This window comes from Heloderma suspectum, chromosome 1 (assembly GCF_057233095.1).
Source record: "Heloderma suspectum isolate Gila_16-S chromosome 1, 16-S_ref, whole genome shotgun sequence".
NCBI classification, from domain to species: Eukaryota; Metazoa; Chordata; class Lepidosauria; order Squamata; family Helodermatidae; genus Heloderma; species Heloderma suspectum.
The window spans coordinates 354,377,779-354,397,682 of NC_139458.1; the positions used below are offsets into that span (position 1 = coordinate 354,377,779).

General features: G+C 46.4%; 1 protein-coding gene across 1 annotated transcript; it reads right to left on the minus strand.

Moving 5' to 3' along the window:
• Positions 1-830: 830 nt before the first annotated feature.
• LOC146359708 (proto-oncogene Mas-like) lies at positions 831-1,829 on the minus strand. The gene has a single exon (XM_084818407.1). The coding sequence runs from the start codon at positions 1,827-1,829 to the stop codon at positions 831-833; it is 999 nt and encodes a 332-aa protein (XP_084674533.1).
• Positions 1,830-19,904: the final 18,075 nt, after the last annotated feature.

Here is a 19,904-nt window from a genome sequence, read left to right on the forward strand (position 1 = left end):
GATTGTTAATGGGGATTGGCCAGCGTGATCATATCATGCCAGTACTTTTCCAGCTGCACTGGGTCCCAGTCCCTGTCCAGGCCCGAGTCAAAGTGCTGGTATTAACATTCAAACTCTAGTCTAAACAGCTTGGGGCCAGGTTATCTGAAGGATCGCCTCCTCCCATATGTACCTGCCCAGACCCTAAGGTCATCTTCAGAAGTCCTCCTCTGGGAGCCCCTGCCAAAGGAAGTGAGGCGAGCAGCTACCAAAAAGAGGACCTTTTTCTGCTGTGGACCCCAGCTGTGGAATGAGCTCCCTAGAGAGGTTTGCCTGGCGCCTACATTATGCTCTTTCCAGCACCAGGTGAAGACCTTTTTATTTGGCCAGTATTTTAACATTCTAGTCTTTTTAGCTTTGCTGCTTCAGATCTGTTACTGTATTTTAAATCTCTGCATTGCTGCTAAGTTTTCTTCTGGTTGTATTTTTATACTGTAGTTTCAAGCTTTTATATTTTATATTGTTTGTATGCTGTACTTTGCGGTTTAATTTAGTGAACTGTCCAAAGAGCTTTGGTTATTGTGTGGTATATTAATGTAATAAATACATAAATAAAATATGTGTTTTTATGCACAAAATTCTGAGAATCATGACAACGGAAAAATAACTGTGTTCCAATTCACATAGTGATTTGGGAAGTATGAATTTATTAAGTTCATACCAAATGCAAACTGAATGAAATTCCTCTCCGTTGCCTGCTAGAAATTATAAACAGTAAAACTATCTTAAGTACATTTATTCTAGAGCTAGAAATGCTAGCGAACAGTCCTCTCTTTACAAGCTCTTTCCATTCATTGCTTAGGCCCAGGATACTCTGAGGCCTGCTCTTGGCCTTCTTTTGTGTGCTCTGCCGTGCTTTCTTGATCCTTCAAAGCCCTCTCGACAAACTTATAGATGGGCTCAGAGATCTTCTCTCTCTTCCACCATCCAACAAAGAAATATACAAATGGGCTGGCACTGCACTTGATGGAATCAAACAACAGAGAAATTAGAAATGGAAATGGTGCATCTAGTCTTTGATCCCAATAGGCAATGGCATCAACAGATCTAACTGAAGAAGCAAAGATAATAAACAGAACAACCAGGACTGTGAGGGTGATATCGAGTGTTGCTGGAAGGCTTTCCTTTTCTTTTCTTTGCATTCTGGTAAAAACTGCCAGAGCAGAAAAAAACATGATGGGAAAGAAAACAAAGAGGTTGACAATAACTGCGAATATACTTGCAGCACCACAGCAGGGACGACCTAGACTGTGAGAGGAAAGGAATCTTGGATAACAGGCAATATATTTCACCAGTGACACCAGGCAGGACAAGGCCCACAAAAAGGCACACACTATTTCTAAGAGATACTTTGGCTGGTGACGTTGATACCAGACTGGGAAAAAGACCACAAGGCACCTTGTAGCACTGATAGCTGTTAAAAAATAGATGCTGGAGTTGTAGCCAAATAAATAAACATTCTCCATTGCACGTAAAAAGTAGATATTGATAGTAACTGGGGTCAGAAATAAACAAAATGCTACAATGTAGTAGAAAACCACAATTAAATCAGCCACTGTCAAACTGAGGAAGTAAGTCATGATCCTAGTCCTCTTGAACTTGCAGCAGAGAAGCCAAAAGACAATTCCATTCCCAATTAATCCCCAGACGCAGATGGGAACAGATGCGATGACTACTGTTTCCAGAATATTTGGAATAGGTTGTTTCTTTGGCCAATTCCCCAGCTGTGTGTAATTTTTTCTTATTGTAATAGCAGTGTGGGAAGACAAAGCAACTGCCTCGGCCATCATGCTACTATCAGAGGGTCCAATAATTCTTCTCAATCTGGCAAAAATCAAACACAATTTGTTATTATGAAGGTGTTGAAATGTATAGAGCTAGGAAACTTTCAAGTGGCTCACCTGACAGGCAAGGACATCCGTCTTGTAATATTCGACTCACACAGCTTTTGGCTGGGAAAGGCTAACCTGGCATTCACATGCGCAGACAGCTGGCTGCCTCGTACTGGACTGTGCAGGGTATTTCAGTTTTCATTTAGAGGGCATGGGGATGGTTGGACACAACAAACTCTGGTATGACCGCTCGCTGTTTCTTTAGTAAGCCCTAGAACCAATGTTCACGGAAACGCATAGAGAAGCATTTTCAGCTTTTCTCTGCTTTTTCCTGAAACTGGCTTTGATTAGTCAGTGGCATGCGAAGCAAGAAAAGCAGAGCAAACCTCATTTCATCCTTCCCAGTCCCAATCCTAAACATACTAGTCACCCAGGAGTAAGTCCCAGTGTCCCCTATGACATTTACTTCCAAGGAAACATCCACTGGGAAAGATGGGATCCAGCCAAACTTCATAAATCTTCTGCTTGAGAGTCTACAGGAGCTAGGTTTACTTCTTCCTGGGGAAATCATACTTACTTCTGAGTAAAGATGAACAGACAGGAGTGGTGGCTTCATAGAGACTCTCGAAGACTTACTTCTTACTGGGGGGAGTGAAGCTTATTTCCGAGTAAACATGCACGTCAGGGCACTTTTGGATGCAGGCTTCCCTCCCCATTTTTTTTGCCCGTTCACCAGACCGCATTCGTTAGCCGTTTTCATTCATAAATACTAGCCTCTGATTAAGTCATTCACAATCATATCTCTGGTTCCTTCATTCACAACCCCGCAATGGCGGTGTTTCACCCCGTTAACAGACCACTTTAACCTTCTTCATTCAGAAATACTAGCATCCCCAGTTCCTTCATTCACAACCTTGGTGTTTTGCCCCTTTGGCAGTGCACATTAACCCTCTTCATCCAGAAATTCTAGCCAGTTTCCCCCATTGTGTTTGTGATTCTTCTGCTTGTGTGTGTGTGGGGGGGGGGGGAGGAAGAGGCTTTCCTGCAGAAACAGGAGTTTGGGGTAGGGGAAGCAGAGGCGGTGGCAGCAGCAGAAGCTGCCCTACCCAGCGCTAGCAGAGGGAGGCAGCAGCTGCAATAGTACTAATAATGAGAATAATGACAGACACATTATTCGGCAGCACCCCTAATCCCGGGTGAGGTAAGTCTCAGTTCACCCATCCCTACTTCTGAGTAAGCATGATTACCCAGCGCTCAATGAATGAATATTTAAAGGGAGAGGCAGCGATTTAGCCATTTTAAGAAAAAGGGCTAGCAAAGGAATTCTCCCGACCCCTCTGCTCCTGTAGGCAAAGTGCGATAGAAGGCAATGAGTTACTTATGGGTAGACATTTAGCCTTCTGCTCTCCCCACACAATTTTCCCTTCTGCCAATCTGCACCACTTTCATCAGCCCGCAGCAAAGCCAGCTGAAGTCACACGGACTGCCAAATTGCACTGAAGCCACGTGACGGGGAAAAAAGTAAAAATGAGTATGAAAAAAAAAACACCAGATTTAAGGCAAGAACGTGTGTCATCTGAAACAATTTACTTGGGAGCAGAGTAGAACTAGAGTAAAAGGCTCTTTTAGATAACTGCCTAGCAGGTATCACTCATCTTATCATATCATCTACAAGATTCTGGCTTCCAAATTCACATGTTTGAAGGATACCATTCCAATTCTTTCAGTGCGCATAGAAAGTGCTGTTGTGCACTGGATTTTTCCAAAGGCATATAAAAGATTAATGGGAAATAGTCAAACTGTAATATGTTTCAGCCATAACCCCTTTTCCCAGATAATATTTAATTCATACACATGTTGGAAAACAGTTAGGTTAAGGTACCAGATTGCACATAAACCCAGTTTCTACTAAATACTAACCTGTAATGATAAAATACAGTCTGTCTTAGTGTGTGCTGATTTTGGAATTATTACATCTTTATGTTTTAATGAATAAGATATTGTGAGACACGAAGTGTTAACTGGGATATCTAAATGTGGTGATGTCTTTTTCTAGGTTGTAAGATAATATGTTTTTAATAAGATTTCTAGATGACTTGGGATGCCTCTAGGACTTGTGGAATTGGTGTTTAGCTTGTCCATACCAACATTCTGAATCTTGTGATAACATCGCCCAAAAATGTTTGGGAGGGGCGTGGCTCAGTGATAGAGCACCTACTTTGCATGCAGAAGGTCCCAGGTTCAATCCCGGGCATCTCCAGGTAGGACTAGAAAAAACTCTGCTGAAAACTCTGGAGATCCACTGCCAAATAGTGTTGACAATACTAGGATAGATGGACCTCCGTGTTTCAATACTAGGATAGATGGACCTCTGTGTTTCAGTACTAGGATAGATGGACCTCCGTGTTTCAATGGTGAAGAAAAGGAGCAACTCCAGGGGCAGTTGACAGTGGGCCTATGCTGGAGCGTGGGCCCTCGGAAAGGTGCCCCAGCATGTGTAGCCTTGAGGCCGTCCCTGGCTCCACCCCTCTGATCATTTTGGTTGCCTTTTCTGTACCTTTTCCCAGCACTATGATATATTTTGAGATGGAGTGACTAGAACATGCCAGATAGTGCCACACCACAGATTTATTCAAAAGCTCTAGCATGTATATTTTCAAAACCTTCCCAAATGATCCCAAGCAGGGATGTTGCCTTTTTCTCAGCTGCCACACACTGGGCTATGTTGTCATTGACCTAACCACCATGACCCAAAGTTCTGCTTCATGGGATTAATTTGGGATGCCTTAAAGTGATAATGGCCTGGTTTGGGCAAGCAATCTCAGGCTAAGACCGGGGTGGGGAATTCCTTTCTGCCCCGGGGCTGAATTCAATTTTGGAGAAGCTCTTGAGGGCCGCGTTCCAGTGGTGGGTGGGGCTGAAGGCAAATGGAGTAGGACCAAAATACAAAAAAATGCCCACACATTGTAGCTTAAAGCTCTCACTGCCAGTAATTAAGCCTCAAGAGAGGCATTTCAACTTTTTAGAATGGGAAAATACCAGTGGCGGCTGGTGACTCCATTTCCAGAGGGGCGGTGATTCCATTCAGGGTTTTCGTTACAACCAGCCAAACCTCTAAAGGTGGTATCCAAGGTGCTGAACACATTTGGGGGACAAGTTTCAGCACCTTGGATAGCACTGCTTCTACTGTGCAAAAGCTGGGAAACGACTAAATAATCCGCAGTCTAGGGAAAGGGGGTGGAGTTAGGAGAAGCAGGCATGGACCAGGTTAGGCCCCCTGGGCTGAGGTTCCCCACCCCTGGCATAGGAAGTTGAGATATGCATGGTCCCTTTGCCCGTGCACACTGCTCCTTCTCTCCCCTTTTTGCAGCATGCAGCAATCAAACCTGGAAATCTATAGTCAAATATCATTTCCCATTTTATCTGAATGAGGAAACGGTGGGTGCTTCCAGACAAGGCTTTTATGGTACCATCACCCTGCCTCATTCTTGGAATTTTACAGAGGATTCAAACATCATCTTCGACTAGTAGGCCTCCCATGTCTTCCCACCACTTCTTCCATCTCTTTCCTTCCTGTGGAAAATCCATTAAGAAAAATAAAAAAGACAGAATTGCTGCACAATACCTTGTTGACAGTTAGTGCTAGGAGCCCTCTGTCTACAAGCACCCTATGGTTACCAGGTTCAGAACAAGCCAGGATTTAAAACAATCATTTTGAAGTTGGTTTAAGATCCTTGGACTCTGACACACCATGCAATTTGTGCAGCCAAGGTGTGTTTATTGCAGAATTTGACAGTAGGCTACATTTATTTTATTTTTATTTTATTTATTAAATTTATTAATTGCCCATCTGACTGGTCACCCAGCCACTCTGGGCGATGTACAACCCACCATAATACAATTTAAAACAATAAAATTTTACCATAATTTTTTTAAAAAAAATACCCTAACCCACCCCAAATGCCTGCCTGAACAACCACGTTTTTAATGCACGACGGAAGCTCATTAAAGAGGGGGCATGACAGAGTTCCCTAGGGAGGGAGTTCCACAGAGTGGGGGCCACCACAGAGAAGGCCCTCTCCCTCGTCCCCACCAGTCTAGCTGTCCTGGCTGATGGGACAGAGAGAAGGCCATCTGAGGCTGATCTTGTTAAGCGGCCTGTCTGGTGTTGCTGGAGGTGCTCCTTAAGATAGGCTGGGCCGGAACCATATAGGGTTTTAAAGGTCAAAACCAACACCTTGAATTTGGCCCAGAAAACAACTGGTAACCAGTGCAACTCCTTCAGCACTGGAGTGATGTGATCTCGCCGGCGGCTGCCTTTAATCAGGTGAGCCGCCGCGTTCTGTACCAGCTGCAGCTTCCGAACCGTCTTCAAGGGTAACCCCACGTAGAGCGCATTACAGTAGTCTAAACGAGAGGAGACCAGGGCATATACTACCGATGGGAGCAGATGGTTGGGAAGGAAGGGGTGCAGCCGCCGTATCAGATGGAGTTGATACAGCGCTGTCCGGCTCACAGCTGACACCTGAGCCTCCATGGACAGCTGGGAGTCCAAAATGACCCCCAGGCTGCGGACCTGGTCTTTCAAGGGTAGCCATACCCCATTCAACAACAGGTCAACATCCCCCAGCCTCCTCTTGTCTCCCACCAAAAGTACCTCGGTCTTGTCAGGGTTCAGCTTCAGCTTATTCCTCCCCATCCAGCCACTCACCATCTCCAGACATTTGGACAGGGATTCTACGGCCAACCTTGGTGAAGATTTGAATGAGAGGTAGAGCTGCGTGTCATCCGCATATTGATGACACTGCACCCCAAACCTCCTGATGATAGCCCCCAGTGGCTTCACATAGATGTTAAATAGCGTCGGGGAGAGGATGGAATCCTGTGGCACCCCACAAGTAAGTGGCCACGGGTCCGAAACCTCCTCTCCCAGTGCTACCCTCTGGTACCTGCCGGAGAGGAAGGACCGGAACCACCGCAATACAGTGTCTTCAATGCCCAACCCCTCCAGGCGGTCCAGGAGGATACCGTGGTCAACGGTATCAAAAGCCGCTGAGAGATCGAGGAGAACAAGGAAGGAGCATTCACCCCTATCCAGAGCCCTCCTCATATCATCCACCAAGGTGACCAAGGCCGTTTCTGTCCCATGCCCAGGCTACAACAGTAGGCTACATTCCTGCTGTAGTGCGTTTGCTGGTGAACTTCACAGCATTCCTATATGCTATTTGCCACCTAGAGACCTGTGTAGTTTGGCCTAACCGGCAGCTTTATAGTTAATTAAGAAGCCCTTTCACACATGCCAGTAATTTACAGCTTTCACCTTAAAGCTGTTTTGGTCAGCTAGGTTACATCATCCTGGAAGATGAGACAGATTTCACTTCCCATGGGAAAGAGAGCCCCCACCCCTCTCTGGGATAGGCAGAGGTCACCTGTCAGCTCCTGAATTAATCTGAGAGAGACTGATAAAATCCAGCTCATTGGCTTTTATGTTTGGTCTTGCTCCAAGGGGGAATATGCATCCTACCAGCCTGGAGAACTTCTGCTGGTCCTAGAGGAATGACTTCTCAACTGTCTTGGGGACCCAGATAGACACCCAGCTGTAATAACTTCATTGGCTGATGAGAGGTGTGAGCTTTCTTTGTGTTTTTATTCTGCATCCATTTTCTCTCAATAAACTGATATTCCTTTCACAAGTGGTCTAGTTTCAACTGAATTGAGGAAGGGTGGCCTGAGTACTCCCAGCAGCTGTGTGGGCAGGAAGTTTCAATCTGTTTCCCATCTCCCAGCTGAGCAGAGCAGAGGAAGCTGCTCCAGCTGGTCTTGGGACTATAGAAGCAAGCAAACTCCCAGAGACCAAGTGATCAGAGTGAGCAAACAGGGGCAGCAAACAGGAGTTGTCCAGGGGAGTTGCAGTGGAAGAAGAGACCAAGGAGACAAAGGAGACAAAGGCAAAGAGTTGGACTCTGTTTTTAACCTCCAGTGAGTAGAGGACCAGGCACAGGCTACTCCAGAACAACCAGAAAGCTACACACAAAAAGGGAAAAGAGACTATGGAAGGACAAGACTCTCCAGTGGTGGTGAACTGCAAGGTGTGTACAATGTTTGTTTTCTTGCCTGAGAACAACATGGCCTACACATGCAACAAGTGCAAATTGATCACACTGCTGGAAGAAAAAGTAAGAGGACTGGAGCGGCGAGTGTCGACTCGCTCCAGGGAATAAGAGAACACGAAGAGTTCTTGGACAGAATAGTGGAATTACAGCAGCAAAGTGAAGAACAGAAGCTTGAAGAGCAACACCAAGATGAGGCAGAAGTGGGAAATGCTGAGGTAAGGAAAAATGCAGTAGAGGATACTCCTTGGAAAAGGGTGACAGTTAGGAGCAGAAAAACTAGAAGCCACTCTGCACCAGTGGAAGCAATGGACCTATGGAACTGTTTCCAGGTACTTGAGGATGAGACTGGAGGACAGCCTGCAAAGGAAGAATTACAGGGGAATCTGCATGAGAGCAAGCAAGAGGCTGAAGGTCAGTCAAGCAGAGGCAATGAAGCCAAGGCCTACAACAACAAGAAGAGAAGAGTGGGATCGAAACCCAAGTATGTCGCGAAGACCCATGGACTCACCAGGCATGCTGTCTCTCGACGGATTAGAGACGTGACTGAAGGGTTGTCTACACTCATAAAGCCCACTGACAGGTATCCCTTTCTTCTCATCCATGTGGGAACAAATGATACCTCCAAGCGAAGCTACGAAGAAATCACATCAGACTTTGAAGCTTTGGGAAAGAAACTTAAGAACTTTGGGGCCCAGATAGTTTTCTCATCCACACTTCCAAAAGTTAGAAGAGGGATAGAAAAGGAAAGAAAAATACTCAGGGTGAATGACTGGCTACGAAGGTGGTGCCGGTATGAGACATTTGGATTCTGGGACCACAGGCTATACTTCCTGGAAGATGGACTGTTGGCAAGGGATGGGTTGCACCTCACAAGGGCTGGGAAGAATGTGTTTGGCCACAGCACTGGAACTTCATCAGGAGGGCTTTAAACTGAATCCTACGGGGAAGGGAGACGTAAAGTTGGGGGTAACAATGGATGAAGGCTCATGCACCACAACAGAGAGAACAGCTCTAATAGTGCCCAATAATAGTCTTCACAAACATGTAGGAAGAAAGCCAGACCATGAAGCACATGGTCTTCGATATCTATATACTAATGCCCGGAGTATGGGAAACAAACAGAACAAACTTGAACTCTTAATACAAGAGGGAAATTATGACTTGATAGGTGTAACTGAGACTTGGCGGGATGACTCTCATGACTGGAATACAGCAATTGAAGGATATAACTTGTTCAAAAAGAACAGGAGGAACAGAAAGGGAGGTGGGGTTGCACTGTGTGTGAAAAATACCTATCTCTGCACAGAAATACAGGAGGATGAGCTTGGTAGCCCCATCAAGAGCATCTGGATCAAAATAAATGGAGCAAAGAATAAAAGGAACCTGGTGGTTGGAGTCTATTACCGGCCACCCAATCAAGGAGAAGATGAGGATGAAACTTTTGAAAAGCAAATAGCCAATGTTTCAAGGAAGCATGATGTAGCATGGGGGACTTCAATTTCCCTGATATTTGTTGGGAGACAAATTCTGCAAAACATGGCCCCTCCAGGAAATTCCTGACTTGCGTGGAGGATAACTTCCTCCTACAGAATGTGGAGGAAGGAACTAGAGGATCGGCTATCCTTGACTTGATCCTAACCAACAGAGATGACTTAGTGGATAAAGTAGCAGTTACAGGAACTCTGGGGGAAAGCGACCATGTTATATTTGAGTTCTTGGTTCTAAAGGAAGCAAAAGCCGAGTGTAGCCAAATGTCTACCCTGGATTTTAGGAAATTTTAAAATGGCTACCCTGGATTTTAATAAACTCAGAACAATGATAAGTAAGGTCCCATGGCAAGTGACTCTAATGAGAAAAGGAGTCCAGGATGGGTGGGAGTTTTAAAAAAAGGAAATTCTCAAGGCACAATTACAAACAATTCCAACAAGAAAAAAAGGTGGAAGACAACAGAAGAAACCAATGTGGCTGCACAAAAAGCTTAGAGATGACCTGAAAACAAAAAAGGACACAAATAGGAAGCGGAAGGACGGCCAAGCAACAAAGGAAGAGTACAGGCAGGTAGCACAGAATTGCAGGGATGGCGTCAGGAAGGCTAAAGCTGAGAATGAGCTGAGGTTAGCGAGGGATGCTAAAAGCAACAAAAAAAAGCTTTCTTCAGCTACGTGCATAGTAAAAGACAGAGGAAAGAAATGGTGGTTCCGCTATTAAATAAGGATGGCAAAATGATAACAGATGACAAAGAAAAGGCAGAGGTGCTCAATTCCTACTTCAGCTCAGTCTTCTCCCAAAAGAGGGTCTATGACCCCCCTGGCAAAGGCGAAGTACAGGCTGAAGGGGCAGGATTGCAGCTTGAGATCGATAGGCATATATTCAAGGAACACCTAATTACTCTGAATGAGTTCAGATCTCCAGAGCCAGATGAACTGCACTCTAGAGTAATAAAGGAACTGGCAGAAGGGCTCTCAGAACCACTGTCTATTCTCTTTGAGAAATCATAGAGGACGAGTGAAGTGCTGGATGACTGGAGGAGGGCTAATGTTGTCCCTATCTTCAAAAAGGGTAAAAAGGAGGAACCTGGGAACTACAGACCAGTCAGTCTGACATCAATCCCTGGGAAAATTCTGGTGCAGTTTTTAAAGCAATCCATCTGGAAGCACCTTGAAAGCAATGCAGTGATTACTCAAAGCCAACATGGATTTGTCAAGAACAAATCCTGCCAGACGAATCTGAACTCATTTTTTGATCAAGTAACCTCCCTTGTGGACCATGGGAATGCTGTAGACATCATATACCTTGACTTCAGCAAAGCTTTCGACAAAGTGCCCCATGATCTCCTGATGAGCAAACTAGCTCAAAGTGGGCTAGAAGAAACAATGATTAGGTGGATCCACAGTTGGCTACAGAATCTGGCTCAAAGGATGCTTATCAATGGGATCTTCTCAAACTGGGGAGAGGTAATGAGTGGGGTACCACAGGGCTTAGTCCTGGGCCCAGTGCTCTTCAACATTTTTATTAATGACTTGGAGGAGGAGGTGCAGGGAATGCTGATCAAATTTGAAGATGACACAAAATTGGGTGGCTAATACCTTGGAAGACAGAAACAAAATTCAAAATGATCTTGATAGACTGGAGCGCTGGGCAGAAAACAACAGAATGACATTGAATAGGGATAAATGCCAAGTTCTGCGCCTAGGAAAAAGAAACCAAATGCACAGTTACAAGATGGGGGATACGTGGCTCAACAACACTACAAGTGAGAAGGATCTTGGAATTGTTGTCGATCACAAGCTGAATAGGAGCCAACAATGTGATGTGGCTGCAAAGAAGGCAAATGCTATTCAGGACTGCATTAATAGAAGCATAGCTTCCAAATCCCAGGAAGTATTAGTTTCCCTCTACTCAGCACTGGCTAGGCCTCATCTGGAGTACTGTGTCCAGTTCTGGGCACCACACTTTAAGAAGGATGCAGACAAGCTGGAGAGGGTTCAGAGGAGGGCAACAAAAATGGTCAAGGGACTGGAAACAAAGCCCTATGAAGAAAGACTGAAAGAACTGGGCATGTTTAGCCTTGAGAAGTAGGGATGTCAGAGAATTCCACAACGGATCTCGGTGAGGCCGAATGCCAGTGCATTTGGCCCCCCGAAATCCATCGCGGAACGAAGCCCCCGCCCCCCCAACCCACGAAAGGCGCACGGCACGAAGTCCCCGCTGCCCTCAACCCACAAAAGGCACGTGAAACGGAGCACTTACCTGCTCCCGTCCGCACTGCTTTGCGAATGGCGGCTGTCCTGCGACCGCCATTCACTTCCTCTTCATAGCCGTGATAGGCTGGGTTTTTTCCCCCATGCCGTGATAGGCTACGTAAATATTTACATAGCCTATCACGGCAGGGAGGGAAAAAACCAACGTATGCAAATGGCGGCGGCTACGACAGCCTCCATTTGTGTCCCTGCAGGGCTGCCCAGCGGCCAGATGTCTGGCTGCGGGTGGCTGGAGCCGGCCAGCAGCTCCGAAGCTTGGCCGCGGCTCGGAGCCGTCTGGGCAGGATTCTGGGGGGGAGGACCGGATCACCTCCCGCCCCCCATCGAGGATTCTGGGGGGAGGCACTGGGGACTCCAGCAGAAACAGAAGTACTTGAAAGGTTGTCACAGAGAGGAAGGCCAGGATCTCTTCTCGATCATCCCAGAGTGCAGGACACGGAATAATGGGCTCAAGTTACAGGAAGCCAGATTCCGGCTGAACATCAGGAGAAACTTCCTGACTGTTAGAGCAATACGACAATGGAACCAATTAGCTGGGGAGGTGGTGGGCTCTCCGACACTGGAGGCATTCAAGACGAGGCTGGACAGCCATCTGTCAGGGATGCTCTGACCTGTAGTCCTGCATTGAGCAGAGGGTTGGACTCGATGGTCCTGGAGGCTCCTTCCAACCCTACTATTCTATGATTCTATTATTCATCTTGGTAATCCAAAGAATCTATTTTGATTGGGACCTGACAGAAACAGCGCCCCCCCCGATCAATAAGAACCCAAGAACCTGCTAAGAACCCAATATCTTGGCTTATACCATCTAACTGCTCCCATCATTACAAATCCTCTACGATTTAAAAGATAATTTGTTATTTGGGAACATGCACCTATTTTACCTCTTGCTGCTTGCTTAATGGCCAATGAGAAATAAGCAACTATTTTCCTCTTCTCGTGTGGCAAGCCTAGAAAGAAGCGTCACATGCTCAGGCAGCTAAGAACTAACAAACATATCTGAAAGCTTCTCTCTTGACCACTAAGATTATTCCCAATGAATAAACTATTAATAAAATATCTGTGCAATAAAAGAGAGAAAATTCAGTGAGTCGTGGGCACTACACTACTGTGGGCAAGATGGCATTTCTGTGGCACAATCTGCCATGCCTGAGGTAAAGAAAGTGTGCAAATGTGAGGATGTTAACATAGGCAGGGCAGCGCAAGAGGCCTCTGCTCAGGGTTAAAGTGGGGAAGAAAGCATAGAGCAGGAGGTAGTCTGACCAGTGGAAGCTGTTGGCTCCGAGGTCAGTGGGGCAGTGAATCTGGTCCAGATTTCAGTCAGAACCAGTCAGAACGCTAAAGAAGCTGTCCAAAGGAGCTAGTCAGAACTCTAAAGGAGCTAGCTGCTTTAGAGTTCTGACTCGTTCTGACTGAAACCCGGAGCAGATTCACTGCTCCACTGACCTCAGAGCCACCAGGGTCCACTGGGTCTGACCACAGACCAGCAGACATCCTTAGCTCTAGAAGTTCAAATCCATGCCTGCAGCCTGACATTCTGAAAGGCACAACTACCTATCTAAAGGCCCAATCCTGTGCATGTTTAGACGAGAAAAAGGCCTACAACTCCCAGCATGATCCAACCAGCATGGCTGGCTGGGGCATACTGGGAGTTGTAGGCCTTCTTTCCTGTCTAAACATGCACAGGATTGTGCCCTAAGAGGCCCTTTGTTCTGCCTTCCCCTGGACCTTACGCAGGCTGGATCTACACATGCAGCACAATGGAGTGTTGTGCAACAGATGGTACCATTTTAGAAGGCGGGGGGGGGGGGAGGCAAATGCAATGTTAGGTTGCATCAACAGAAGTATAGTTCCAAAATCACAGGAAGCAATAGTTCCCCTCTACTCTGTGCTGGTCAGATATCACCTTAAATACTGTGTGCAGTTCCGGACTCCCCACTTTAAGAAGGATTCACATAAATTGGAACAAGTTCAGAGAAGGGCAACAAAGATGATCAGGGGGCTAGAAACAAAGTCTTATGAAGAACTGGGTATGTTAGTCTTGAGAAGAGAAGACTGAGGAGGATATGGCAGCACTTTTCAAGTACCTAAAGAGTTGTCACACAGAAAAGGGCTGCAACCTGTTCTCTGTCATCCAAGACTGTAGAACATGAAGTAACAGGCTTAAGTTACAGGAAGACAGATTTCGGTTGAACATCAGGGAAAAGTTCCTAGTGGTCAGAGCAGTCAGCCAATGGAAGCAACTGCCTAGGGAGGTGGTGGGCTCTCTGTCACTAGAGGTATTCAAGCAAAGACTGGACATCCATCTGTCAGCCGTTGAACTCGATTCCTGGACTGAGCAGGGGGTTGGACTCAATGCCCTAACGGCCCCTTCCAACTCTATGATTCTATGATAAGAATATTCTTGTTGTAGCTTATTCTTGATTTTCTTCTAGTGGATTATTCTTGATTTTTTAAATTGTTTTTGTTAATTAAAGAGCCGTAACAATTGTTGAAGTTGCTTAGTGGAGTTTTTGGAATGTACATAAACTGCAATATGACTGCAAAAATAAGGGTTAAGTAAAAACAGTTTACAGTTTTGTCTTTAAAAGGTCTGCAGACCAGATAAACTGCCCCCCTACTTTTTAAGCAACCCCCCTCGAATTTTAGTCTGGCTACAGGCCTGCAGCTGGATACAAGCAGAGCAGGCTCAGATGTTGCTCCAGAGAAGATGTGGAGCGCAATGAAGGCTTATAGGTGACTGCACAGTTAGGGTGGTTAGGCCTGCTCCCTTGGGGGGGGGGGGGGTCCTGCCCAATTTTTTTTCAAGCAGTGACTCTAGTGGTGCTGGGGCGGGGGGACCTTGGCTCTGTAGAGAAGTCTGAAATGGAGTCCCTGTAGTCTGAGGGAGGGGCCAGAATGGCTTCCTCAGCCTAAAGAGTGATGGCAGGTGTGGTTCTGGGGGTTCAGGGCCGGCATCAAGCACAGACATGGTTGGGCACCTGCCAAGGGCCCAAACCCCAGCATAGGCCCCCTGGCCAGAACCCCTAGAGTTGCTCCTCTTCACCTTTGCAACCTGCTTGTTCATCTGCCTCTCATTCTGGCCCAGGTGGCAGTGGTAATGAGAAGGGGCAGAAGATCCCCCTGCCTAGTTGGTCACCGGCTCTCGGCCTGTCAAGCAAGCAAGTGGTGGCAATGAGGAGAAAGTGGAGGAGGAGCTGCCGACAATGGCAGTGAGAAAGTAAACTTACTGATGGTGTCTTGCCCAAGGGTCCCCAAAGCCTGGAGCTGGCATTGTGGGGGTTCTCCTGGCACAGGATTTTCTGGTAGGGTATGGTTCTTCTGGGGCTTGTGCTGAGGGAAATTTTCTCCCCGTCTACTTCCTCCACAGTCACCTGCCTTGTCTCTGGATTATGGGGAGTCTAACCCAGGGTCATGATTCAGACATGCTTCTTCAGAGCAGATGTCAGAGGCAAGTGGCTGATGGAAACAGATTTCCCTCTGTTCCCCTCTTCCCTCCTCTGCCACTGCCACTGCCACTCCTAGCCATCATCACAATACAAAAAGGGGCAGGTATATTATTTATACAGGGATCTACTCAAAACTATGGTTACTGACAGAATGTTCTTCGAAGGTTAAAAAAAATTGTCCCAGAATGTTCCGTCTGGCAAATTCTTAGAATGCCAGTTAAACAGACATGTAATCATGTGTTTAATGGAAATCTTATGGTTTTTGTTTTGTTTGTTGAACAAACCAATATAAGCAGCTGCAAGAGAGAGAAAATACTACCGTCATGATTCCTTTCCCATTTTCTTCTCAACCTTGCTTGGTCATTCTTCTGCTGTTGTCCAAAGTTTTATACTGGAAAAGTATGAACCATCTCACTATGATGATGTGTTTCTTTGTAACAAATGGAACATGAGAATCTTATGACCTCACAGCAACTGTTACTTGCAGTGTGGCAACGCTCATAGTGACCATCACGAGTCTAGATCCATTTCAATCTATGTTCTGTCTGTCTGTTTTTTTAATCGAATGGGAAGAGCCTTGATTGGCCTGGTAGGTGAAGTGCACCTGGAGACAGGGTGTACATAGCCTTGTTGTTCTTCCTGGTTCTCTTAACAACTTATGGTACCATCAGCCGTCATATTCTTCTGGAATACCTGCATGGGTGGGAGTGCAGAGCAGAATTTAACGGCGGTTTCACTCCTACCTGTCGGGGGTGTGTGTGTGTGTGTCTCCACGGGTAATTTGCTGTGAGCTGGCTGCATTTGGGGGTCATTCAGGACACATGCGGGCTGCCATCCCATAGCCACCCTGGAGATTTTTGCAGAAAAAACAGATTTCCTGAGACTGCTTAAAGTCCGATGCTTTTCCTTAAGTCGGCTTCTCCGTGCTATCGTTGTTGTGTGCCCCAACCCCTGCATTTACCTAGCGTATGCTAGCCCTGCCCAGGGGTGTGCCTTTCACTGTGACCCAGGTCAAGGGGTGTTTCCTGCCCTTGTCTTCCCATCCCTGTCTTTCCTAGCACAAACATATGTGTATCTACTCAGAAGTAACTCCCATTGTGGTCAATGAAGCTTGTTCCCGAATGCGCACTCCCGAAGTTACCGAGATTCCCATGAATCAAAATAACACATTTAGGAGCCTTAAAGCTATGTCAAAGCTGTGTGTCTTTGATGTTGGCTTCCTTGCTTTTCCAAAGTAATTAATTCGCAGCTTCGCTCCTTCGCAGCATGAGGAGCTTCAGGGGGAAGGAGAAAGGGGATTAGAAAGGGGGCTGGTTGAAGCCATGGTGCTTCAAGTATTCAGAGTGTTTGTTTGTTTGTTTATTTATTTATTACATTTATATCCTGCCTTTTTCCCTCTTTAAGGAACTCTAGGCAGTGTACATAATCCTCCTCCTCCATTTTATCCTCACAACAACAACCCTGTAAGGTGGGTGGGGCTGAGAGTCTGTGACTGGCCCAAAGTCACCCAATGAGCCCCCGTGGCCGAGTGGGGACTAGAACCCGGATCTCCCGACTCCTAGTCCAACACTCTCGCCACTACACTACACTTAACTCTCCTAAAGGCTTTGCTCTGTCGAAGCTGCATGTCTTTGATGTCTGCTTTCTTGCTTTTCGGAAGCAATTAATTCGCAGCTTCGCTCTTTTGCAGCATCAGGAGCTTCAGGGGAGGGAGAAGGCTGCAGCTGTGTTTCTCTAATGTTTGCTTAGCTGTAAGGAGGGATAGGGGGGCAGAGCTTCTTGCATTGGTTGATCAGCCCCCACCAGTCTGATGACATTGACTCCAAACCCCCCCACCCCACCCCACCCAGAAGTCTGTTACTGTGAAGCGACTCCAAATGGGACAGTGCACTTGTTCATGGAGCCCTGCACGGACCAAAGCCGATTCCCTGAAAAATCCAGCAATCCTACATTCACTTCTCCTCCTGTTGTCGTGGAGATCCCCCCCAGGGACTTGCCAGAAGGTGGTACTGAGCGCACTACTGCTTTCCCTTATGGGAATTTACCTACGTGATTCTGCAGAGCTTTATCGTGTGCCCCATGCTTTTTAATATCTACAAGAAAGTGAGGTCATCTGGGGATTTGTGGCATCGTTCGATATCCTTGGCTGAAACCAAATGCCATTTGGCTCCTCTTCATTCAGAAATGCTTCCATCAGTAGATATTTAGAACAAAGGAATGGGGGTTGGACTCAGTGGCCTTGTAGGCCCCTTCCAACCCTACTATTCTATGAAGCTGCCTTATACCGAGTCAGACAATTGGTCCATCTACTTCATTGCTGTTGACACTGACAGGCAGCAGTGGCTCTGCAGGGTTTCAGGCAGGATTCCTTCCTAGCCCTACCTGGAGATGCTGGGGATTGAACCTGGGAACACTGAGCTTCAGCCCCATTCCTGGTTGCCTCAGAGGGAGAGGAGAAACAGCAAGCCCTCCTCCATCAGCTTGGCTGGGACCAACTGCCATTTGACTCCTCCCCTTCCCTCCCAGCATGACTCCAACTCACTGCATCTGTAGGAGAGATGAGACAGTGAGACTCCTCCATCGGCTCAGCTGAGACCAACTGCGATTTTGACTCCTCCTCTCCCAGAACTGACTTGGAAGTGACTCTTCCACCGTTGTTGCAAGACTGTCGCATATCTTGGCATGTTGTCTCTCAGAGATAAAATATTATCTGGGAGTACCCAGATAACAAAATGAAAGAGGTAGTGCCTCCATTAGTTAATTTCCTCATCTTTCATAGTTCCTTTCCCCCTCTTGTAACCAGTCTCTTAGAGCATTTCTACACCTGGCTAAAATTCGCAATTTTATTGGGGCTTCCTGCTTCCATTTTAAATGCAGGATCATGATGGGCTCCTTTACATGTGCTTCCCCCCTCCTTTACCCCCTTATCTACGTGTTCTATATGTTTCATTATACAGCCACTAGATGGCGGTGTGGTCTAGCTCCTCTGATTGCACGACTTCCTCTTTTCATGAGAAAACTCAATGCACTGTAATTTGATAGCTTATTGTCTCCTATCTTTTTAAAAATGGGATAAAGGTCATTTAGTGCAAGAGATGCCCTGGAGGTTGACGACATCATGTAAAGGGCCCACAAATGTCTGTGAGTAACCAATCTCAGCTACAGGATAAAAGCCCTGTGTGGAGAAGCCCTTAGATTGTAGCCCCCTATTTTAAATGCATTTGCAGAAAGTGCATTTGCAGAAAGTTGGTATAGAAATGGAATAAGCAACAAATAAATGTTGATGACACCTCAAACTGTTTTTCCTTTCCTTCTTGTTGCAAGGTGTTTGAGACTTGCTCCATGGGACTAGCAAAAACTCAGTGGGCTGCTTTATGATTTGCGCATAGTGGGGCTTGGCTTGAGGCAGTCTGAAGCTTCACTTGGGGACCAGAATCCAGAAGAATCTGGCCTTGGCTTACCCCTTAGTTGCAAAGGGGCTTGACACCAAGAGACCTCCACCCCAGAAAGAGAGAGAGAGAGAAGGGGCTTAGGAAAGGGAAAACTAGAACAGGTGAGAGTAGAAGACTTTATTCTGTATGCACAAAGTTACTTCTGTAGCTACCTTGAGGGACTGCAAATATTCTTTCTTTTTTTCTTCCCACCCTTCTGTCAGGGATTGTGGATTGGGGGCTTCAGCTACTGCTTCCAGCCCAGTTTAAGGGTGAGGTGGAAATTCATGCAAGAGGGATTTAATAGCAAGGGGACTTGCTCTGGAGGGGTTTCTCTTGACTCCAGGCTCCCCACTCCCAGCTGCTGCTGTTGGAGTGGCTGCTACCTTGAATAAGCACAGAGCTGGCCCTCCTGTCGCTACCAGAGCAAGGCTACCAATAGGCTAAACCTTCCGTCATTGGAGAGGGAAGTTCTGCCCTTTCCTCTTCCTGCATCTACCCCCTTTGAGGCATCCATATCACTGCAGCCAGTCCCAGTCCCACCATAACTATGGAGAACAGGGGTGGTCAACTGTGCCAAGAACAGCAGGTGTATCTACAGGAGAGACTGTAGAGAAAGTCCATAATCCCCAGGGGCTCTAATCCTGGTGAGTACTGGGGGTGACTGTATCAGGTGTGGTTACCTCCTCTGTGAATGACTGCCTGAAATTAATAATGCACTGGATAACAATGAATCAAACTGGTGCTCAGTTCTGGCAAGACAGAGATGGTGATGATGGGGAGACCCATAAACCACAATTTGAGGATTATGTCTCTTCTAGGACCACTCTCCCTCACAGGGATCACATTCACTGTTTGGGGTGTCCTTGATACAACACTACTGCTCAATGCCCAGGTATTGGCAGTAGCTAGGAATATTTTCAACTATCCTCAAGTAGTGCTCCAGCTGTGCCCATTTCTCAAACAAAGGAGCTTATCACCATTGTGCAAATTTGAAACTCAACTCCTGTAAAGTGATGAGGGGGGGCACCCTTGAAGACAGTTTGGAAACTTCAGCTCGTCCAAAGTGTGTTACTCATTCCTTTGCTGGAAGGTTAAAAAAATAAGGTGGTAAAACAAGGGATTGTGAAGAGCTCTAAAAGGATCTCTCTAAACTGGGAGAATGGGCCTTAAAATGGCAAATGCAGCTCAGTTTAAACAAGTGTAATGTGATTCATGTTGGGGCAAAAAACAACAATTTCACACGTGTGCTGATGGGATCTAAGCTGTCAGTGACTGA

Bases quoted from the DNA above. Each gene is read 5' to 3' on its own strand.
- LOC146359708 (XM_084818407.1), bottom strand. From the start codon at position 1,829: ATGATGGCCGAGGCAGTTGCTTTGTCTTCCCACACTGCTATTACAATA.